Raw genomic sequence first — 22433 nt, forward strand, 5'->3', positions numbered from 1 at the left:
CGCCCCACGTATCCTTCCCGCTGCATCTCCCCACACAATCCATCCTACCTTCTTCTCCCGCCAAAGTGAACACATTCCCTGCCTTGGCTCGGCTCTTCCCATCTTCCTCTTTCAAGGCTGGTCCCTAAATGCCCCGGGTCAGGTCACACAGAAGGTGCCGCTCTAATAGGCTGCCGGGGGCAGGACGGGCAATGTCCAGGAAGGGGGGTGCGGGGCGGGCTGGGCCTGAGGGCTGCCCGCCGGGCGGCCTCTGCTCAGGGATCCCGGGCCTGGTCCCCGGGACACCCCGCCCCCTCGATGCAGCCCGTCGCTTCGGCGTCCCCGCCCTCCTCGGCCCGGGAGCGCAGCAGAGGAGGGGTCCGGGAAGGCCCCCGTGTCCAGCCCAAGGTCCGGAGGCTGACCGCGGGGGGGCGCTCCGGCGCCCAGGACGCGGCCGAGCAGCGGGGCCTGCGCCGAGGCGGACGCGGGCCGAGCGGCCCCGGGAGGCGCCCCCGCCTGCGGGCTCGGCTCGGGGGCGTCGCTCACGCTGCGGGCGGGAGACGCGGCGGGTGAGCCTCCCGCAGGCCCGCTGGGCGGCCGGCTGTGCAGAGGCGCGCGAGAGGCACCGAGGCATTGGCGCCGCAGAGGGTGGGCGGGGCCGCTCGCTCACCGCGGGGTGGAAGCGCAGCCCGGGGCGGAAGGCCGCGGGGCGGGGCGGCGGCGCCGAGCCTGCGTCCCAGCACAGGTCCTTCTCGGCGGGAGGCAGGTTCTGGTACATGGCGTCCACAGACGGCAGGGACACCCGGGGTGGCAGCAAGTCACGAAGGCCCTCCTGTCCTCCACACCAGGGCTCTGTCCCTAGACCACTACTTACCTGCAAGTTGCGGTCAATGAGCTGGTTGGTTTCAAAGTCATCATCATCCTCACCAAAGGGGTTGATGATCTGTTCGGCCACCTGCAGGTTGTAAGACAGTGTTTTCTGCCCCATTCTCTGTCCCCAAAGTTGGGATGGGCCCTGGGTTCATGTCTGCACTGAGCACACTGGCATGACCACCTGAAGTGCCCACCTTGAGCCAGCCAGCATAGAAGAAGAACTGCAGCAGAGTGGTGAGAGGCACATACATGTCCAGGCCTTCCAGCGCTGGCCCTGGCTGCTGGCCTGGCTTGAGAGGCTCCCGAGGTTTGGCAGCCCCTGCCTCTGGCTCCACAAACTGGCGGCCAACCAGGGAGAGGGCAAAGAAGGAGTATACTGCTATGGTCACCACCTGGAGAAGGGGAAGCTTGGCTGACTGGGACAGGGAGGAATGCTGCCTCTGTCCCTAAGGGCCTGTGGAGGGGGGTGAGTGGAGGGGTGCGACAAGTAATGAAAACATGTAGCCAGGTGTAGCAGCACCAGAGAGAATGTGCTCATCTTAGGGGGTGTCCAGCGGGGCTTCGAGGATGAGCCCTTAGCTGTTCAGTGTCTCGCTAGACTGAACTACCCCAGGGCAGGTACTATCTCTAATTCTTCTCAGTGTCTCACGCATAGCACAGGACATACAGTAGGCACTGGGATTGGCAGGTGAGAGGCAGTTACTTGGGTGTAGACGAGAGGGATGCTGATCCAGTCATAGTGAAACAGCATGCTGCACTTGGCTCGGTACTTGTTCAGCTCCTGGTGGGACAGCGGGAAGAGGAAGTCAGTGAGGGTGAGGAATGAAGAACAGGGAGAGAAGAGGGGAGCCCAGCACAAACTAGGCCTGGGCCAGGTCGGGAGGCTCATTTTGTTCTGAGGTGTTATCAGGCTGGGGTGCTTGTGATGGGAAGCAATTTAGCAAAGTAATTGTAAGCACAGAACCTGGAGCCAGAATGTCTGAGTATGAAGCCCAGCTTTTCTAGTTAGTTGGGTGACTTGGGTAAACTTCTTTTCCACTCTGTGCCTCAGTTTTCTCATCTGTGAAAGGGGGGCGGTAATGATAGTAACTATCTCAAGGATTGTGAGGTTTAAATGAGTTAATGTAAGTACAGTGCTTCCAACAATGTGCAGTATATAGTTGGCACAATATAAGTGTTAAGTGCTAAAATTATTATTCCAGTTTGCAAAGCTAGGGGAAAGATAGCAGATGGGCCTGGCCCTAGTCTGACTCATTTCCAGGAGCAGGCAGAGAGCAATGTCATCATGGATTCGCCCATCCCTCTGTGCCTGGGCCGCCAGGTTGGTGAACCAGACACAGGGGACCCAGCATTTGTTGAAGTCAGATTTCAGGCTCTCAAACTTTTTCCTTTCTTCCTGAGACATGAAACCTGCAGAGATAAAGTGGGTGGAGCACAGACTCTGCCTCTAAAAGCTGTGATCCTGGGGCCCTGGAGCTCCCCCTGGGGGTCAGACCTCCCCTCCCAGGAGGCACATGAGGCACCTGCATCCACCACGTGCGCCATGGTGGGGAAGCGCTTGAGCACCCGGGTGCTGACGGAGCGCAGCACTAGCACTGACGCCAGGTTGGCATAGCGGACAAGGGTGCAGCGCAGCAGGCGGCCGTGCTGGTCCAGGCCATGCACGCTGGCCGAGATGACACACATCAGCTGGTCCGGCAGCGGGATGCTTGTGTACTGGGCCCACCAGCGGTTCACCACCAAGGTCACGTAGAAACCTGGTTGCCACCAAGGGTAGCAGGGATGGGATGGAAAGATGAAAGGCCTGGGAGTCAGCGTGTCCTGCCCCTCAGCCAGAGTGCCTGATCCAGGCCATGTTGAACCAAGGCAGAGGGAAGGTTGCATTTGGCTCCGATGCCCTGCCTCACTGTCAGTAGGACAACCTCTTCCTCTGGTCCCAACCTGATGTGCTAGACCAAGCTGGGAGGAAGGAGGGCAACCCTCCTCAGGCAGAGAAGTGGTGGTTCAAGGCCAGGTAATGGTTAACTCTGACCCCTGCTTAGGTGGGAATGGGGTGTCATCTCTCTCCAGCTCCCCTCCAGTACCCAGAGGTTGGTGATGCCAGTCAGCAAGTGGCTTGGGTTTGTTTGGAGTGAGGATCCACCAAGTGATAGGCAGGGCCTAGCACTCTGGAAACCCTGGACCCCACACGCAGCTCCCATGCCCACTGAGCCCTCTCTGGTTGATCTCCAGGCTGCGCTGCTGGGGTAACTTCTGACCCTCAGAGCTATCAACCAGCCCAAAGGTCAGGGAAGACAGGAGGATACCAGGGAGAACTAGAGGGAGCCTTACCTAGGACAAAGGACAAGGGGATGAGATCTGCAGAGCGGTTGCAGTATCGGGCCACCTGAGCATACACATGCCTCTGCTCCTGAGTCAGCAGCAGCCTGGAGAAGGTGCGGGGTAGGCCTGGGTTAGAGGGAGGTGGGCAGCCTCGTCCCCCAAGACCAGCCCTGAGACCTCACCCTCGCACCGGTAGGTGATGCTGAGCAAAGCATACAGGACAGTGAAGAGTAGAAACTCCTTGTACAGGAGCTTGTAGATGCTTCCCCTCCAACGGAGAAGCAGCCCAGAGAAGCCTCCGAAGCGGGCCTCCGCCACTTTGAGAGTGTATGAAACCGTCATGGTGCTGGGGGCCTAGGATAGGAGGTCACAGAGCTGTCCCCAGATGTGCTGTCCCCAGAGCTGTCCCTTTCCCCCAGAAAGCCTTCTCCTTAGCTTGTCTTCTCATCACCAAGCTTAATTCCCCAGGCAACCTCCCTTCAACTCTGGACATACTCACCCCAGCCTTCACCCAAGTAGACAAAGTGGGAGGGAGATACAGAGCAGATAAAGCACACCCCTCCCCTCCCTCCAGAACTCAGGGGTGCAGGGGTCATGCCAGGGTGGGATGGGACAAGGTAGAGGTGAGATATAGGCCCTCTCATACATGAGGCTTCCCCAGGCTCCTCTTGTACTTGCAGGCCTAGGAATAATCAGATCTTGAACCACTAAAGACAGGAGATTCAACTCTAGCCCAGACCCACCACTATCCCTTGGGGTCTTGCTCTTGAAGCTGATACCTGGACTCCTGAGGCCCAAAGCATTCTTACCCCCACCCACGCCTGCCTACCTGCTCTGGGCAGCAGCCTGCATTGAGGAAGGAGAACTGGGGTAGCCTTCACCCCACACACACTTAAGTACCTCCTGGGCCATTAAGTTTGACTGGACCGAGGTTATCATTGATGGATTGAGGCTGTCACCCAGCGTCTCCTGGCCCTGGGAACTAGATAAGTTTCCCTACCAATGCAGGGCTGGGCTGCCCTTTGAGTGGCAGAATTGCCATCAGCACTGACCCCATAGCTCACACAGATGACACTATGTCCTTGAAGTCAGGATGACAGGGATTACTGTCCCAAGCTGGTCGAGGTGAGAAAATAGATGAATGACAAGTTGCTACAATTATAACAGCTGCTGATCCCAGAGCACTGACTAACAGGCACTGTGCCATAGGCCCCTCTACATCATTCTCTCATAGAATCCTCATTGCAACCCCAGGAGGTAGGAATCATTCCCATTTCACAGATGAGGCTCCAAGAAGCAAATGACTTGCCCAGGATCATACAGCTGGGACGTTTTGGACTTGATGGATTTCAAAGGCTGGAATTGGCCCATCTGGGCCTAAACAAGGGCTTCCATCCTGGGACCAGGGTCCTGTCACCAGCCACACTGCCAGGCTTCTAACCCAGGCTCTGGTGAGGCAGGGTGGCTGGCCTGGCCCTTCCCCATTCCCATTCCACAGGGCTGATGAGACCACAGATCTGGGACTCAGCCCTAGAGATTCAGACTCCTTCAGCCATGTCCAGCATCCTGACTCCTAGGGGTGCCCAGGATCTTGAGTGGTATTTCCACTTCTGGGCTTCAATTTCTTCATCTCTCAAGCAGAGGAAATAATACCTGAGACACCGGATAATTGTCCACCCAGTGCCAAGGTCACCCACAGAAACCCAGGAGTGGTGGTCCCACTTCTGATCTGTCTTGGGGAGCTCCTTCTCCTACACTGTGATCTGGTTCCCTCGCACAGATGTTTCCTAAAGAGGAAGCACGGAAGCGAGAGCCCAAGCTTGGGAGGCAGAGAAACCTGGGTTTAAATTCTAGCTCTCTGTAACCTTGTACAAGTTACCTAACCTCTCTGAATCTCAGTTTCCTCCTCTGCAAAACAGGATCAATAAGACCTTCCTCACAGGACAACTGGGACTATTCAAAGAAATGATGCCCAGACAGAGCCTGGAGCACTGCAGGCATGTAGCTTGAGCTGCTATTATCATGAAAAGCCATATCTGTTCCCTTTGGTTTCCACCTACTGGTTCACTGTTACATCCCAGAACCAGGCAAGCCTTCAGAGATGAAGATTCAGAACTTTCCCCTGATGCCCCACCAGCCTGCCCCCAAGCCAAACAGTGCCAGGGCCTGGCCTTTAACCTGGATACACAAGGCCCTCTGAGATACCCCCATCTCATCTTTACCCCCCCATCACCAGCCTCTACCCAGCTCCTTTTCATTGTTCCTTCACCATCCAGCTCAGAGCACCCTCTGGGAAGTCTGCCATGATCTTCCCATGGGTCACTTCTCAAAACCCTCTAGGTTTCCTCTCTCCTCTCGCAGCAGGTCATCCTATTAGTCTGTGATCTGTCTACAGGGAGATATCCACTCCAGCCCATGAGACCCTCGAGAACAGGACTGGACCTGATTCATCTTGGTAAAGCTGGAGAGGATTTGAACTCAGGCAGGCTTTTCCTTTCTTTTTTCTAGTTTGTGTCTTTTTTTTTTTTTTTTTAATATGTCTTTATTGACTTCAGAGAGAGGAAAGGAGAGGGAGAGAGAGAGAGATAGAAACATCAATGACGAGAGAGTCATTGATCGGCTGCAGCCGGCAACCCAGGCATGTGCCCTGACCTGGAATCGAACCCCAATCGTTAGGATCTTAGGTCGACGCTCAACCGCTGAGCCACGCCTGGCCAGGCATCCCTTTTAACCTGAAAGACATCTGGTTCACTTCCCTCTTTTTCATTAACAATTTTTTGGATGAGTAAGGTCTAGAAAACTACTCATGGCCTGAGGAGTTCTATTCCCCTTCCAGGGCCTGGTGAGATGTCAATATGAGGAGAGAACAGGACAGGTGTGTGTGTGTGTGTGTGTGTGTGTGTGTGTGTGTGTTCCTATCTCAGAAGCCTAGAAGACCCCAGGACCTGACCAGGGGAAGATGCGATACCAGCTCTGGGGCCTCCATGTAGCCCTTTCCCAAGCTTTGATCTGTGGTTCCTGGAGCATTCTGAACTGCTTACCATTTAAAGAGTTTCTTGTACCTGGCTCCTCTGGGACTGGAGGAGCTCAGGCCCTGAAGTCCTGGGGGCTTCTCTCTGACTTCAATCCTGAGGGTAACCCAGTTGGCTGCATTTCAGTCCTCCACCCCCATGCCCCTCTGTGGCTCTCACACTTCCTGTTACCAACTCTGGATCACTGGACTGTGAATTTCCCACAGAGCCACCAACAGGGGAAAGGACCTGAAGCCTCTGCCAGAGGAAGGGGTTGGTCCCCAGGCCCCATCCAGCCCCTCCCTCCTGAGTTTGCTTATCTCCCTTCCCAGCTGCTGACGGGTCCCATTGATTTCATGGTCCAGGAGAGGGAACCACTCCACCCTAAATCACCTGGCCCACCCTTTTTTATCATCCTCTAGCTCTAGCCTCTCCTCCTGCCTGGCTACCTTTTTCTGATCCCAACCACCAGTGCCCCTCTCCCCTCCTTACAGCGGAGAGCTGGATTTAATGGCTTGGCAGTTTACAGCATGTAGTCTGGAGCCAGCCTGGTCAAATTTGCAAACCCATACTCCACCCTGAACTACTACACTAGCTATCAGCATCTCTCTTTTCTCTGGTCTGGCGTTAGCACGTCCACCTCTGCACCAACCAAGGACCACCTGAGATCTCTTTATGGCTGAAAGCAATAGGCTCTCCCTCCTGAGTCCCAGACTTATTTGATATCTCTCATTTTCGTAAGACTCCCTTAGCCTCTGTGACCTGATTCTGTCAAGAGATTCTTTTTTTTTTTTTTTTTAATATGAAGCACTTCACGAATTTGCATGTCATTCTTGCACAGGAGCCATGCTCATCTTCTCTGTATTGTTCCAATTTTAGTATATGTGCTGCCAAAGTGAGCATTCAAGAGATTTTTTTTTTTTTTTTTTGTATTGAAAAAAATTTTCCCCCAAGAGATTCTTGACTCTGAGTTGCCAAGTGGGCACGGAGTGTGGACATGTACTCACTAGGGGCAGCGGGCCTATCAACATCCATCCTCTGGGGGATGGAGATCCAGAGAGCTCAGAAAAACCTCAGTATGGGCAGAGGTTGTGAGAGACTTTGGGGGAGGAGAAAGGGCACTAGTAAGAGAGACATGGAGACACAGAGTAGTTAGTGTAGGAGGGCAGATGCAAGGACTCACCAGTGACTCCTAGAAAACCCCATCGCCCAGTGCCCCTCATCTGAGCTACTAGTGTTTCTCTATGCCTCAGGCTGTCTTGGTCTCCCTTCAGTAGCTGGGAAGGCCCCCTGAAGCCTGAGGAGGGGTTGGGTGGGATGGCTATGTGGAGGGAGGGTGAAAAGGAGATGAGACTAAAGAAGGGGCACCAGCAAGGTGTTGTAGCAAGAGTCCCAACCAGGGAGACTGTGACCCAGATTAGGGTGTGGAGGAAAGAAGGAGTGGTCAGATCTCAGAGATATTTGAGAGATAAAACTGACATGAGTTGGGTACTCAAAAATATTTGTTGGCCCGGCCAGGTGTGGCTCAGTGTTGAGCATCAACCTAGGATCCAGGAGATCGCGGTTGGATTCCAGGTCAGGGCATATCCCCGGGTTGCGGGCTCACAGCCAATCAATGACGACTCTCTAATCATTTATATTTCAACTCTCTCTTTCTCCCTTCCTCTCTCTGAAATCAATAAAGATACATTTAAAAATAAATAAAATTTAAAAAATTGCACATGAAATATATGAATATATTTTTAAAAAATATTTGTTGACTTTCCTGGTTATTCTTTCTAAAGTAGGCTCTTTGGTTACTCTTCTGTTTACTTCCTTCACAGCACTTTTCACAGCCAGCAATTATCTTATTTATGTATTTGCCTGTTGTATGTTTCCACCAAGCAGATTGTAAATTAAAGGACTGTACCCTTGACCAGTCTTATTCAGACAGTGCAGGGCTCTTAGCAGGTGCTCTCAATAAATCTTTGAGAACTGAATGGCGCAATAATTGGTTGGATCATACCGAATGAGGGCAGAAAGGTGAGGAGGACAAGGCCAGGAGACCTGTGATCCTGGGACAAACACTCCAGAGAGGTTAAGGCCCCACCTTTCTGTCTCTGGCCCTGGGAAGGGTGGGCATGTACCAGGATTCTAGGGGTCCATTTGGCCCCCGGACCACCTGCCCAACTGTCCGTTGCTAGGTCTGAGTAAATCCAATTCCCATTCTTCACTTTCTGGCCTTCTGATTGCTGACTCAGGGCAGTGGGTGTTTCCAGGAAAGGGAACAGGGGGCCCCGCCGGAATCCTAGACCTGCCCCTCGTGTGTGGAAGTGGATAGCAAAAGATGTAGCCTGGCGCAGGGTAAAAGCCTTGAATGCCAGGCTCTATTTGACCCCGAAACTCGGGGTGGCGGCCCCGGGCCCCGCCCCGCCCTTCCCCTCTCCCCTCGCGCAGGCCAGGCTCGGCTCGGGAATGTGCTTCTCCCAGGCCCTAGGGGGCAGCACTGGGCTGGGCCTGGCGGCTGTGGCCCGGGACGCAGACACTTAAAGGGGAGTGCAGGTGACGCGGCCCGGTGAAAGCGAACGTCGGCCCTGTCTCTTCCCTCCCGGCTGGGCTGCTGGTCCACCTAGTTGCTGGGGAAACTCCCCGGATGCCCAGAACCCACTCGGACTTCAGCCTAAACCCCGAAGGCTGAAATGGGAAAGAAATGCGCGCAATCACCAGGGCGGGTGGATCAGCGAACCCCACATCCGGGTGGGACCCACATGGCGACTAGCAGTATGGCGGCGTCTTTAAGGCGTGGGCTTCGAGGAGGTTGGGTGGGAGGAGGAGCTTCCGGATGACGTAAGGCCTGGGAGGGGTGTGGCTTCCCCGCGACTCGCCGCCAGGAAGGGGGCGGGCTCTCGGCGACGAGCCACCCGGGAGGGGCAGGCGTTCATTGATAAAAACGCCGGGCTCCCTCGGGCGCGAGCCCAGAGTAGCAAAGCCGGACAGCGCCGCGCGCGGCCTCGGTCGGGCGCCACCGAGAAGAAGCCCGGCCCGCGCTGCGACGCAGTCCGCATGGAGCCCGCGGCCGGCATCCTGTCCCCGAGCCCCTTCCAGCGTGCGGCCGCTCCCCCCGCGCCGCCCGCCGGGCCCGGGCCCCCTCCCGGCGCCACGTCGGGACTCGAACTGGAGACGCTGGCCGAGCCCCCGGCGCCGGGCCCCGGGCGCCTCATCACGGACCCGGGCAGCGGCCGCACCTACGCCAAAGGCCGCCTGTTGGGCAAGGTGAGCTGAGGGTGAGGGTGGAGAGGGGCCTTGGCAGGCTCTGTGCCCGCGGTGGGGGCGCGTGGGACCTCTGCGGGCCAGATCCGGCCGCCCTTGGAGCACCATGCCCGATGCCCCCTCCTCACAGGGGGGCTTCGCGCGTTGTTACGAGGCCACTGACACAGAGACCGGCAGCGCCTACGCGGTCAAAGTCATCTCGCAGAGCCGCATTACGAAGCCGCATCAGCGCGAGAAGGTGGGCTCGGGCCCAGGCCCGGCGGACTAGGGCTGGGGTGGGGACGGTGGCGTGCGAGCCCTTGAAGGATGACAACCCTGCACCCCTACTGCAGATCCTAAATGAGATTGAGCTGCACCGCGGCCTGCAGCACCGCCACATCGTGCGCTTCTCGCATCACTTTGAGGATGCTGACAACATATACATTTTCTTGGAGCTCTGCAGCCGAAAGGTGAGGGATAGTGATGCGTGGGGAGCGGTAAAGGGGTCTTAAGATCCAAAGCTGGAGATGCTGTCTCCTCCTCATCAAACACAGGTTGAGGGAGGGCCAGGGAGGGTGGTCCAGGGACTGAGGCAGTGGCTCTCTGTAGTCCCTGGCCCACATCTGGAAGGCCCGGCACACCCTGTTGGAACCAGAGGTGCGCTACTACCTGCGGCAGATCCTTTCCGGACTCAAGTACTTGCACCAGCGTGGCATCTTGCACCGAGACCTTAAGCTGGGTGAGACTCCTGGGCCAGCAGGGTGGGTGGGGGTGGGGAGGCATAGAAAAGAGTGTGACACACCTCTCTGCCCCCTTCCAGGAAATTTTTTTATTACTGAGAACATGGAACTGAAGATGGGGGATTTTGGGCTGGCAACTCGGTTGGAACCCCCAGAGCATAGGAAGAAGTGAGTGTTTAAGGGAGGGGATAAAGCCTGTGTGTGACACAAATGACGTGCATGACAGATAGTATGTGGGAAGTACACTGATTGCCTGATATCTGTGTGTGTATGTGTGTGTGTGAGTGTGTGATGGGGAAGAGATGATGGGCTGTTTGTGTGTGGAGGTGGCAGCCTGGGTTACTGGGACTGGTATAGAGGCTGAGGGTCCTATGGGTGTCTGGGTCCCTGGGGCAGATGGAGGTATCAGGATTCTTGGAGGTGTATGACTGATCTTGTGTGTGGATGAGGGAAGGCAACATAAATATTGTGTGTGTGAGACACAGAGTGTGGGAATGGCAGGACATGACACCCTGTGTGTAAGAAAACCCTGCTGTGGCCATGACTGGATGTGAATGACACAGATAGCATGTGTGGCAGATGAGTGTTTATGAGGGATGTGACAGCTGGTGTTGGTGTGTGTATGTGGCGCAGACCGTAGGAGGTGACAGCCTGGTGTCTGACACACAGGAGTGGGGGAAGGAGTAAGGGATCAATGATGGACCCTCTGTTGACCCTGGAGGGTGGGACTGGGTTGGGGGCCAGGGCCTCCCTCCCCCTGTTCTGTAGAGCAGCTGAGCAGCTGGGCCAGGCGGGTGGGCGGGGAATCAGCTGCCATCCCCAGCATCCATTGTCCCAGGACAAGCAGGAGTTCTCTGGCCTTTGGTGACAGGCAGCTGCTTTGTCTGGACTCACAGTGGGGGCAGGGATGGGGCAGGGGCTAGCTGGGCTGGGCCTAAACCTTCCCCTCTCGTCCCTACCCCTTTTCAGGACCATCTGTGGCACCCCTAACTATGTGGCTCCCGAAGTGCTACAGAGACAGGGCCACGGCCCAGAGGCAGATGTGTGGTCCTTGGGCTGTGTCATGTGAGTCCCAGGGTCATCTGTACACAGATGGGTGCATGGGTGGAGCATACCTTCCACTTTACTCCTGAACCCTTATTTCTGCCCCACAGGTACACGCTGCTATGTGGGAGTCCCCCCTTTGAGACAGTCGACCTGAAGGAGACGTACCGCTGCATCAAACAGGTTCACTACACACTGCCTGCCAGCCTCTCACTGCCTGCCAGGCAGCTCCTGGCCTCCATCCTTCGAGCCTCACCCCAGGACCGCCCCTCAATTGACCAGATCTTGCGCCATGATTTCTTTACCAAGGTCTGTGGCTCACCAGACACTTAAGTCCAGTTTGCACATTCCCAGGGGGTTGGACAGGGGCAGGTGCAGGACCCTCTCTTTTCTGCTCACATGGCTTCACTCCTCAGGGCTACACCCCCGACCGGCTCCCTATCAACAGCTGCGTGACAGTCCCAGAACTGATACCCCTTAATCCAGCTAGGATTCTGTTTGTCAAAGTTACCAAGAGCCTCTTTGGCAGGAAGAAGAACAAAAGTGAGTCTAGGATGCCAGTGGTTTTGAGGGTACAGAGTGGCAGGGGGACTTGTTACATATACATACATTGTGGTGGTGTGAGTATGAGTGTCTGTGAGCCCGGGGGAGAGCGTGTGTTATACAGGCACTTGGTTGTGCCAATCTGTATTATTCCTGTGGGAAGTAGGGTACTGAGGGTTATGTCTGCCCTCATCCAGGTAAGAACCATCCTGAGGAGCGGGATGAGGTTTCCTGTTTGGTGAGCGGCCTCACTAGGACGTCCATTGGCCATCAGGATGCCAGGCCCGAGGTGAGGTGCTCACGTGGGCATGTTCCCCTGACTCACCCCTACCGTAGCAGCTGCGGGAAGCTTGGGATAAAAGAGTCTGGTGAAGCATCTAGCCTCATGGTGGCCTAATTGGCTGTGTCTCATTAGCCAGCCGGGACTGACCTGGGGTGCCCTGGGTGCCAGGGTAGGGCTGGGCCATGGACTCTCAAGGATTTGGATTTCAGGACCTGTCTCACTCCCTCCCCCTACCCAACCCTCCAGGTTCCAGCAGCTTCTGGTCCAGTCCCCCTCAGCTTGGTAGAGACAGCTCCAGAAGACAGCTCACCCCGTGGGACACTGGCGAGTAGTGGAGATGGTGAGCAGCCAGGAATATGAGAGGTGCTAGAGATTGCTGGGGCTGAGACCAGGGGCCAGAGGGAAGGAATGGGCAGAAGGGCATGGCCTGGGTCCTAGGGGACTGATGCCTAATCCTGAGTTCCCCATTCCCTTTAGGGTTTGAAGAAGGTCTGACTGTGGCCACAGTAGTGGAGTCAGCCCTCTGTGCCCTGAGAAACTGCCTCGCCTTCATGCCCCCAGGTAAGGTTGGGGTCTGCTACATGTGAATGGTGGTGGGAGTTCTGTGGCTGGGAGGCCAGGAACAGGTCCTTACTCATTCCTCCCCCATGACAGCGGAGCAGAACCCAGCTCCTCTGGCACAGCCAGAGCCTTTGGTGTGGGTCAGCAAGTGGGTTGACTACTCAAACAAGTTTGGCTTTGGGTATCAGCTGTCCAGCCGCCGAGTGGCCGTGCTGTTCAACAATGGCACACACATGGCCCTGTCGGCCAACAGAAAGTAAGTGCTGTTATGGGGTGCCTTGTATCCAGGCCTTTGTACCCTGCAGGGCTCCCTCTGACCTCTGTCTCCTCCCCTCCAGGACTGTGCACTACAACCCCACCAGCACAAAGCACTTCTCCTTCTCTGTCGGTGCTGTGCCTCGGGGCCTACAACCTCAGTTGGGTGTCTTGCAGTATTTCACCTCCTACATGGAGCAGCACCTCATGAAGGTGTGTGGACTGGGGAGCGGCACACTGAGGACTAACACATCCTGGTCCCTTCTATTCCCCTTTGTGGAGGGGCTCAAAGCTAAAGGCTGAACTTCTAAGGGCGACATCAATGGGGAGGGCCCTGACTCATGTCAGACAAATGACTTGCCCCTGTTCCCAGGGTGGAGATCTGCCCAGTGTGGAAGAAGTGGAGGTGCCTGTCCCCCCACTCCTACTGCAGTGGGTCAAGACTGATCAGGCCCTACTCATGCTGTTTAGTGATGGCACGGTCCAGGTAAGAGCTTCTCCTGGAATTGGGGGAAGGTGTGGGAGGCCTAGGGTGGTGGGAGGGAAATTGGACCTGGGGCCTAGGCCCTGATTAACGCCACCCTCTTGTGCATAGGTGAACTTCTATGGAGACCACACCAAGCTGATCCTCAGTGGCTGGGAACCCCTCCTTGTGACTTTCGTGGCCCGCAATCGCAGCGCTTGTACTTACCTTGCTTCCCACCTTCGGCAGCTGGGCTGCTCCCCAGACCTGCGACAGCGGCTCCGCTATACTCTGCGCCTGCTCCGGGACCGCTGCTCAGCCTAGGCCCCAGCCTGCAGAGCAGGCTATGACCCAAGCCCTCAGGCCTGAGGCCTGTGCCTGTAAGGCTCTGGCCCTTGCCTCTGTGGCCCTCCCTGTCCCTTTGGTGCCTCACTGGGGGCTCTGGGCCTAATCCCCCAGGGAATCAGGGACCAGCTTTACTGGAGTTGGAGGCTGCCTGTCATAGCTGCCTCCTGCCCCTTCTCCAAGAAAAGCCTGAGCCTTAGCCCCCAGCTAGGGGGCATTATTTATGGACCACTTTTATTTATTGACAGACATTTATTTATTGGGATGTACGCCCTAGGAAGGGCCTCCTCCTGGGATAATAAACCATTTTTGCAGAATTTGGACACCTCCTCACTCGTAGTAGAGCCCATGGACCGTGGCCACTGCAAAGAGCGAGGCGTTGGTGAAGGTGGCAGAGGCCAGGCCGTCATGCGCTGAGTCCCAGAGCGCGCGGCTGACCACGTGCACACCCTGGCCAGTGTGCTGCCCCAGCACCACGCTGCACACCAGCTTGTAGCGCGGCGGGCTGAGCTCCCGCAGGCGCATGTGCACCAGTTCACACAGCTCTCGTGCCAGCGGCCCCGCCTTGGTGCCAGAGTAGTCTGTGTCCTGCAGTCGCTTGGCCAGCACTTCCTCCAGGGTACGTTGTGCTCGCGTGGCCTCCCAGCGCTCCCCAGGTGCTGGCTCAGTGCGATATGAGGGCGCCATCCGCCGGGGAGGTGCTAGGGGCAACCCGGAGAAGCTGACCCGCGAGCATAAGGGGGGCACTGGACCCAAGGATGGTCGCCGACCCCCAGGACCAATGCCTGGTCCAGCCTGCGAGTTGCAGCGGGAAAAGGAGGAAGCCAGGCCCAGCACGGAGCCACGGCGGGAGGCTGGGCCCGGACCTGCTGGCCGGGCCTCATCAACGCTGGGCAGGTGGCCTGGAGGCCGCACAGGTGATAGTTTCAACCCAGGGTCTTTGACAGTCTCCTCCTGGCGTCCGGGGGGCACAGGCCTGCCAGCCATGGACCTGCTGGCTGAGAGACCCACACTTGGATTGGGTGGCCTTCACTGGCCACCTTTGAATACCACCCAGTTTCTTACTTGGTTATAAGGGTTTTTATCCCCTAACCCTTTTCTTACCTGTGTTTTTGAGACAGGTAAATCAAATAGGGTGGGGCTGAGTGGATTCCTAGGTGCTTGGAGGGTTAAGGGCTGTTAGGGAAGTAGGCAAGGGAAGGATGCTGCTTAGACCATCATCTTGGGCTAGACCCTGTCCCCTTCACTCCGCCTTCCCTTGGGCACTGGAGGTTAGCCACGAGAAGGGGGAGAGGTATCTGCCCTTTGCCTAGATAGTGGTGCCTCCAACCCCTAACCAGAAGGAGGGACAGACAGACCCAACTCCAACCCCATAGGTCCTTCTAGCCCTGTGGGTATTGAATCCAGTCATCTTCTACCCCACCTCCTCCTAGAATGACAGGCACAACTATCTTCCCACAACTGGCTGAGTCTGGGGGCAGCTGACTCAGGAAGCTCCTTCCACCCCCTGCTTTTGGCCTCTAGTCCTACCTCCAGAATCAGTTTTGGGATGGCTGTTCTCTTCTTCCGAAACTCCCACAGGCACCCTGAGTCACCTGCAGCCTTTGGCTCCAGCTCTCACAGCCTGGCTGGCCTGACCAGCAGGTGGGAAAATAAGGGCCCCTTGCCTGTGTTGTGGAGTTGCTATGGGTTGCTGGGCAAGCACCCCTCCCTTCCTGGTTCCCTCCCTCCATCCAGGCTCTGACTTAACCTGGGAGTGTTACTACTCTGAGCACGTGCTGAGCGCAGGGCTCCTGAGTCATCAGTGGAGAGGGGACTATGGGCTTAGAGCCCAGGAACATTCTACCCTGACAAGGACAACTGAGGGAACAGATGTAGAGAGGGGCTCTGGTTAGAAAGGTATCCCTACCTCAGGGCTCTTAAGCCACTGTCCATTTCTCCCCTTGCGAAGAATGGCTCTTCACTTATAAGTCTCAGAGGCCTGGATATGGGGAGACCTTGAGGCTGCTATAGGGGTGGGTGGTCAGGAATCAGGATCTGGGCCCACAGGAAGGAACACATCATGACTATCCTCTCTCCTTCAGTCTAAACAAGGACAAATATTTCCGCTCCCTGAGCAGAGCTAGGGTGGGGCTTGGCTGACTTCCTCTACTCAGGGCTGCCTTAGCACATGGGGAGGGGGGAAGGCTCGCTCAACAAGGCATCCAGCCTCCCGACCTCTGCTGACCCAAGTACTCTGGGGCTTGTCCCCAGCTTGCCACACCCTTTGTGTGGCATTTCAGGGATGCCAGAGGCCATGACTCCTTTGTCAGAGCTGACACCTCCTCACCTGACTCCCTCTGGGAGAGACAGGACTGCCCTCTCCCAAATAAGCCCTGTGTGGGCCCTGAAAACTGTTCAGGGCTTTCCCTGGATAAAAATCCCTTGCCTGTGTTAGGAAGTTGCCATGGGTTGCTGGATAAGCACTCCCTTCCTGGTTCCCTCCCTTGTTGGGGGTTCCCCAGACCTGGCTAACCTGATCCTAATATTGTGGGCATGTGGGTGGAAGGGTAAGAGGGGCAGGGAGTTAGAACTCTGAACCCAGGACAGGCAGGGCCAGGGTGCTAAGACCCTCTGACTCTGCTGAGGGCCCCTCTGAGGTTTAAAGTTTTCCCTAGGCCCGTGGAAGAGGGGCGGGGCCTCCTCAGGCCCGCTCCAGTTTCCTTGGAAACCCACAGGCTTCCCACCCTAGCAGCTTCTGGGCAGGCTCCCAGCTGGGGCCTCATTTGCAGCTAGCTTCTCCTCCCCCATCTGGTCTGCTCCAATTTGGCCTCTTTTGGTCCCCTCCCTGAGTCCTGATCCCCAAACCGAGCCTCTGGCGGACTCCACCAGCCTCTGATGCCTTCTTCACAAACCTGGGCCTCTCCTGCCCCATCCCTAAACAGCTTCTCAGCAACACAGGCCTCCCAAACTCTTGCCCCTCCCCCTCAGGCCTTTCTAGTCTCCTTACCAGCTGTAAGGCCTGGCCAGGCATCTTACTCCTCACCTCCCGCCTCCCACATACCAACCGACAACAGACCTACTAGGCTATTTCACTCACTTATTCTCCTGCCCCACCCCATCCATGGAGACCCCTGGACTGGTGCATGGGGAGGCTGAGCCCTTTTCCAAAGCACTCCGAAGCCTCGTCAACAACCGCCTATACAGGTGAGAGGTTTGACCCGGTCTGTGGGTTTTTGATAGCTGGCTCTGCTGGGCCCCATGACTGTGAGGAAGCCCTGGGTATAGAAGAGGCGGGGAATTAGGACTTGACCCTCTTGCTTAACTCAGGGGCCATGATATCCTGAGAGCCAGAGGTGGAGGGCAGTGGGTGACTGTGACCTCAGGCAAAGGCCTTTCTTTTTTGAATCTTGGGCTCCTGGAAGAAAAGAACCCTCTGCTCCCTGGATCCCCATAGATGGGATATAACTTGAGTCCCTCCCTGGGGAGGCAGAGGAGCAGATGATCCTGTTCTGGGAACTGGGGAATCACTAGAGGAACAAAGTTCAAGGGATTGAGCCAAATTCTCAGACAGGAAGTGGTTCAAGGGTACTGCCTGGGGCTCAGTGGTGTCTGAAACCAGGGATAGAGTATGGGGGAAGGGCTGGTGGGGAGAACTAGAATGTAGCTTTCTGTCCTTACTGGCCGAGAGCTGGGCTCCTCCGCAAAGGTTGGTGAATCCCATAACCCTGCTGTTTTGGGGATCACAGGCTGGTCTGCGTAGTGCGAACTCCAGGTCTTAGACCTGGAACTAGGAGGCTCCAGGAACTCAAGTTTCATCTCCTGCCTCCTACCCACTGTGTTGTCAAGAGGCCCAGAGGCTGGGCCGGAAGTGATCATGAAGATGGAAAATGTGGTCTGGCGTCTTGATGGTGCATTACTGCTGTGTCTGCAACCAGTGCACTCTGTACACCCCCATCCTTCCACCCCCTCCTACCTGGAGGAGGCTGAAAAAAGCTAGTTTGCAGTCTGTGGAGGAGGAGCCAGGAAGAGCTTTCCTTCCCCCAAGACTCAGACTGGAGAGGAGAGGGGTATGTGCGATCAGTTTTGCCTCAGCCCTGGAGCTCCCTCAGTGATCAAGCACAGCCACTTCTCTGAGACCTGAGAGTTTGGGATTACCATCCCATTTCATGGGGGAGAAACCTGAGATTCAAAGGTAGAAAGTACTGAGGTACTTATAGGGTAGAGCTGGGACTAGAACCCATGCCTGTGTGTCCCAGACCTTCAGTTGGAAGGTCTAAGCCCTGTCTCTTATATGACAGATAAAGAAACAGACGCCCAGAATGGGCAAAGGCAAAGCCTAGAGTTGCACCCTAGACTCTAGCCTCTTCTCCCCTGCTCTCTGACCCTCTCTCCCACAGTGATGTTTGCTTTGTGGTCGGTCAAGAACGGCAGGAGGTGTTTGCCCACCGGTGCTTGTTGGCCTGTAGATGCAACTTTTTCCAGCGACTTCTGGGCCCAGAGCCAGGCCCTGGGGTGCCTAGCCCGGTGGTGCTAAGTACTGTACCAGCCGAGGCTTTCCTGGCAGTGCTGGAGTTCTTGTATACCAACAGTGTCAAGCTGCACCGCCATTCTGTGAGCCCAGTGGGCAGAGGTCTGGGTGGGAGAAGGAGGGGGTGGGCTGAGGGGCGGGGACACTCTTCCATGCCAAACACCCACTTTGCAGGTGCTGGAGGTGCTGACAGCAGCTGTGGAGTATGGGCTGGAGGAACTGAGAGAGGTGGGTTTTCTGTGGCAGGCCTCTGTCTCATTTCCCTTGCCTCTTATGGGCTCAGTTAATACCCTTCCTCACACTCATTCTGTCCTGGAGAGGAACATGTACCAATACAGAGAGAAGTACGGATATGCCTGTGTTAATAGGCATTTGTGTGTGCCTGTGTGCAAAAGGATATGTGCATGTCTTGTGTGTGCTGTGGGGCATATGGAAGGTTTATGGCTGGTGTTTATTTGTTAGATACCAAGTAAGTCAGCCTCGATTCTTGTTCTTCAAAGAGAGACAGACATGTGAAAACTCTCCTGTGTGGAGGGCTGGGCTACATGCCTCTCAAGTCTCCAACTTGACCTCCCTTAACCCAGTAGCATAAGAAATGTGATAGATGAGGGTAAATGGTGCTGCGACTGTACAGAGGGTTTGTCTCTCTAGTCTCACCACCAGGGAGAGAGGAGGGGAAGACTTCCTGGAGGAGGAAACATTTGTGTTGGGTCAGGTAGAACGGGTAGGTGTTTGTTCAGGGGAGGATTCTAGTCACAGAAGCAGAAAAGGAGCTGGTGAGATGTTTAGTGTGGCTGGACTAAGAGTGTGAAGGAGGCAGGGAGAGATGAGATTGGAGAGGGTGCCAGGGCTGGTTCATGAAAGATATTAAAAAGTTTGTACTTTTATCCAGGGGGTAGTGGAGATCCACTGGCTGTTTCAAGTAAAGGAGTGAAGATTTGGGAGCTAAGGGGAGATGGGATTGGGAGGGATGAGAAAGATTTGCCAGTCCTATAGGAATGGGGGGGCGGGGGCAGTGAAGCCCAAGGGAGCACTTCATGGCTTTGAGGAAAGTGGACCTGGCATGACCCAGGGCTTTTCTGGATGTGAGGATGAGAAGGCACTGTCATGGATGGAATTCAAGTTTCTAGTTCTGTTTTTGTGTGTCTTTAAGTCAGGAGGTGGACAGGTAGAATAAGATAAGCATCCTGAGTGAAAGGAAGAGTGGAATTTTTGCATGGCTCTTACCTAGTCTGATTAGTGGGGAATGTGCTAGAAGGTATGCTACTGGGCTTGGCTTGCCAAGGCTTAGGCCCTGGTGATTCCCTGTCCTTCCTGGCCTGGGAGGGTCAGTGGGCCTGGGTCTGCTAGGAGCCTGGGTGGATGACTGTTCCAAGACTGTTCATTGCTTCTGGAATGTGTTGGGATCTGGGAGCAGGGATACCTCAGCACAATCCACATTCATTTCTGTTCCCAGTTATGCCTGGGGTTTGTTGTGAAGGTGCTGGACGTGGAGCTGGTCTGTGAGGCCCTGCAGGTGGGTGTTGCTGGATCCAGGCAGGTAGTCCCCAGGGTGGAGGGCTGGGCAACATGGCCTCTTATCTCTCACTTGATCTCTCTTATTCTGCTCCCAGGTGGCTGTAACCTTTGGCCTGGGACCATTGCAGGAGCATTGCATAGCCTTCATAGAGGCCCACAGCCAGGTACAGCTCCCCCTTTTCATACAATCTCACACACCTCCTGCTCTCCCGTGACCCCATTCTTGGACCCACAGGAGGCCCTTCGGACCCGCGGCTTCCTGGAGCTGTCGGCGCCCGCGCTGCTGCCCCTGCTGCGCAGTGACAAGCTCTGCATGGACGAGGCTGATCTCATCCTGGCGGCCAGGAGCTGGGCGCGCGTGGGCGCGGTGAGCGCGGAGGGGGCGCGGCGAAGGGGAGCGAGGGCCGAGGGTGCTGAAGGATCAGGCCGCAGGAACCCGGCGAGCGGGCGGTGGGCCAGGTGCCCCAGTCCGCCGGGGCTCAGGGCTGGTGTTCGCAGGCGGTGCTGGAGAGGCCTGTGGCCGAGGTAGCTGCCCCGGTAGTGCGGGAGCTGAGACTGGCCCTGCTGGCCCCCGCAGAGCTGAGCGCCCTGGAAGAGCAAAACCGGAGGGAGCCACTCATCCCGGTGCGGACACAGGGAACCAGGCTCAAAGCCACTGAAAGGCGCGGGGTGGGGGCCCAGGGTCTTCCGGGTGAGGGGGGCGCTGCGGGACTCCCCCGTGAGTGCCTGGCCTTCCCCTGCAGGTGGAGCAGATCGTGGAGGCGTGGAAATGCCACGCTCTGCGCAGAGATGCGGCCCGAGGGGCCTCGTGCCGCCGCCGGAGGGGCACCCTGCCCCGGGAGCATCACCGCTTTCTGGACCTGCCATTTAAGTGACCAAAGGCCACGTCTTGCGAGGAATTCTGCGCCTGCCTAAACTACATCTCCCGACATGCTCGGCCCTCTGAGCGGGCTTCCGCTCCCGGCATGCTCGGTGAGCGGGGCGCGGGAAGAGCCGCGGGCTGCTGGGCGCGGAGCCCTGCGGGCGGGCGGAGGAGGAGGGCTAGGCGGGAGGAAAGGGCGTGGGCGTGGGCTGGGCCTCCTGGCCACGCTGAAAACCGAAATCCTTTCGCCCGCACCGCACCCCGACTCTCCCCCGGGCCCCTGGGCACTCTCGTCCGCCCCGTTTACTTACAACCACCTCATAGCTTTTCGGCTCAGCCCCTTAGATCCCAGACCTGCCTCCTGGAGACCTCTTTCTAAATGCCCCACGGATACCTCAGGCCCAGTTCAAGTCGAGCTTCCTCGTCTTTGCCCAGGCCGATCCCAGCAGTGTTTCTCATGGCCTGGGCCCTGGGTTTCCTCCGGGCCTTATTCCCCTTCCTCACACCGGCTCCCCGGCTTCTACCTCGTCAGACACTGAAGGGTACGGCATGCGCCGAGCTAAAATACGCCTTTTGGGCATAAGGGTTATTTTAAGCTGATTATTTTGAGAAACCGGAGAAGCTCTGAAAATAGAGTACAAGTTACCCTTTTGTAAGGGAAATTTCTATTTATAAAGGAAATCTCCATTTGTAAGGGTGCCTCACTCTTCGTGCTAGGAAAGGGATGACTAACTCGGAAGCAGCTTATCAGTGAAGGTACCGCCGAAATCTGCCTGATAACCTTACCCGTGTTTACTGGGCTTTTCCTAGTGGCCCCCTCACTTTTCTTTCTTTTGTCTTTAGCCGAAGATGGTATCTAAGCGGGTGTTTTAGGCCACCTCAGGGAGCTACTCATTTCCCCCTGGGTATCGCCCATGTATACGTGAAGTGTACATGTTAATAAATTTCTGTTTGTTTTACTCTTATTAATCTGTTTTTTATTTACAGGGTCTCAGCCAAGAGCTTAGAGTTGAGGAAAAGTTATTTTTCCTCCTTTACAAGATCTTTACAGCAGTCTCAGCTCTTTCGGCCCCAGTTCAGTCAGTGCTCTCTGTGGCAGGAATGGCCCCACCAGACCCGTAGTTGGTCGTCTTGCCTTCATTCTGGCGCCCCGCCCCCAAATTCATTTCCCACAGTGCTGCCAGGCTTATCTAAGATTGTCAGCCCTACTCCCCTTATTAAGTTCCTCAACATCTCCATTGCCTGCACGACAAAATTTAATCTATTTTGCTTCCAGGGCACCCAAAATTTACTAGTGGCTTCAAATAATAGCAGTTTTTCTCTCAACAACTATGTTTTCAGGAATTCAGTGGTCCTGAAGGCACTAGTCCTCTAGCTCTGGATTTCCTCTCTTGGGTTATTGAAGACTCCCCATGCTAGTCTTTCATTTGTTACACATTTTGTCTTCCTGAGGATCTGAATCTCCCTGGAGAAAGATCCCTTAGGCCTGGAGTGGGACCTTATTAATTTCTGCTTCCCAGTCCCTATCACATAAATAGTGCTCTGTAAATGTTCAGTGATGACTTACCCCCACTTATTTAAATGCTATTTTATTGCATAAAGAGTTTAAAAGAACTGTGAAACAAAATACTATCAATCTAACATGAGGGAGAATTGACTATTTGGAAGAAAATAAAGTTAGACTAATATCTCAAAGATTTTATACAAAAATATATTGCATATGATTAACAGTACCACTTTATGACAGCAGTGTTTGGTTGATGAGAATTAATAACAATGTCCTAGAGGATTGGTTTACCCTAGAGGACTGGTTTAATTATCTATGGTATAGCCCTACAATGGTATAAAAAGATACCTGTGATCTTTGGTGAAAACGCAGCACAAACCAAATAGAGC

The 22433-nt window shown here is 55.7% G+C and overlaps 4 protein-coding genes across 6 annotated transcripts; 2 read left to right on the forward strand and 2 right to left on the reverse strand.

Moving 5' to 3' along the window:
• Positions 1–293: 293 nt before the first annotated feature.
• Positions 294–3516, reverse strand: BEST4 (bestrophin 4; the record flags this gene model as incomplete). The annotated part of the gene is given in 9 exon segments (XM_081144364.1): positions 294–408; positions 410–526; positions 606–934; positions 1047–1244; positions 1556–1633; positions 2108–2262; positions 2376–2609; positions 3184–3278; positions 3365–3516. Coding segments are annotated over 9 exon segments (1473 nt in total), but the record flags the coding sequence as incomplete, so codon positions are not given.
• Positions 3517–9139: 5623 nt separating this feature from the next.
• PLK3 (polo like kinase 3) lies at positions 9140–13964 on the forward strand. Of its 2 annotated transcripts, XM_081144854.1 has the most exons (15): positions 9140–9437; positions 9565–9672; positions 9767–9883; positions 10023–10152; positions 10234–10321; positions 11123–11218; positions 11308–11506; positions 11614–11740; positions 11938–12029; positions 12270–12363; positions 12501–12584; positions 12678–12840; positions 12923–13052; positions 13213–13326; positions 13435–13964. In XM_081144854.1, the coding sequence occupies exons 1-15, from the start codon at positions 9228–9230 to the stop codon at positions 13624–13626; spliced, it is 1944 nt and encodes a 647-aa protein (XP_081000980.1). In that variant the 5' UTR covers positions 9140–9227; the 3' UTR covers positions 13627–13964. The 2 variants fall into 2 exon arrangements, with proteins under 2 accessions (XP_081000980.1, XP_081000979.1); XM_081144853.1 differs by having other exon boundaries at positions 9145–9437; positions 10023–10321.
• Positions 13871–15309, reverse strand: DYNLT4 (dynein light chain Tctex-type 4). Of its 2 annotated transcripts, XM_081144858.1 has the most exons (3): positions 15178–15273; positions 14752–14823; positions 13877–14645 (listed from the first exon to the last, which is right to left on the reverse strand). In XM_081144858.1, exon 3 carries the CDS (start codon positions 14632–14634, stop codon positions 13978–13980), a length of 657 nt encoding a protein of 218 aa, XP_081000984.1. In that variant the 5' UTR covers positions 14635–14645; positions 14752–14823; positions 15178–15273; the 3' UTR covers positions 13877–13977. The 2 variants fall into 2 exon arrangements, with proteins under 2 accessions (XP_081000983.1, XP_081000984.1); XM_081144857.1 differs by lacking the exon at positions 14752–14823 and having other exon boundaries at positions 13871–14645; positions 15178–15309.
• A 1342-nt stretch (positions 15310–16651) lies between these two features.
• Positions 16652–21501, forward strand: BTBD19 (BTB domain containing 19). The gene is made up of 8 exons (XM_081145161.1): positions 16652–16833; positions 18027–18240; positions 18332–18385; positions 19614–19673; positions 19771–19839; positions 19911–20042; positions 20174–20299; positions 20419–21501. Exons 1-8 carry the CDS (start codon positions 16751–16753, stop codon positions 20548–20550), a joined length of 870 nt encoding a protein of 289 aa, XP_081001287.1. The 5' UTR covers positions 16652–16750; the 3' UTR covers positions 20551–21501.
• The last annotated feature ends 932 nt before the right edge of the window (positions 21502–22433 follow it).

This window comes from Miniopterus schreibersii, assembly GCF_964146895.1.
Source record: "Miniopterus schreibersii genome assembly, chromosome: 8".
NCBI classification, from domain to species: domain Eukaryota; kingdom Metazoa; phylum Chordata; class Mammalia; order Chiroptera; family Miniopteridae; genus Miniopterus; species Miniopterus schreibersii.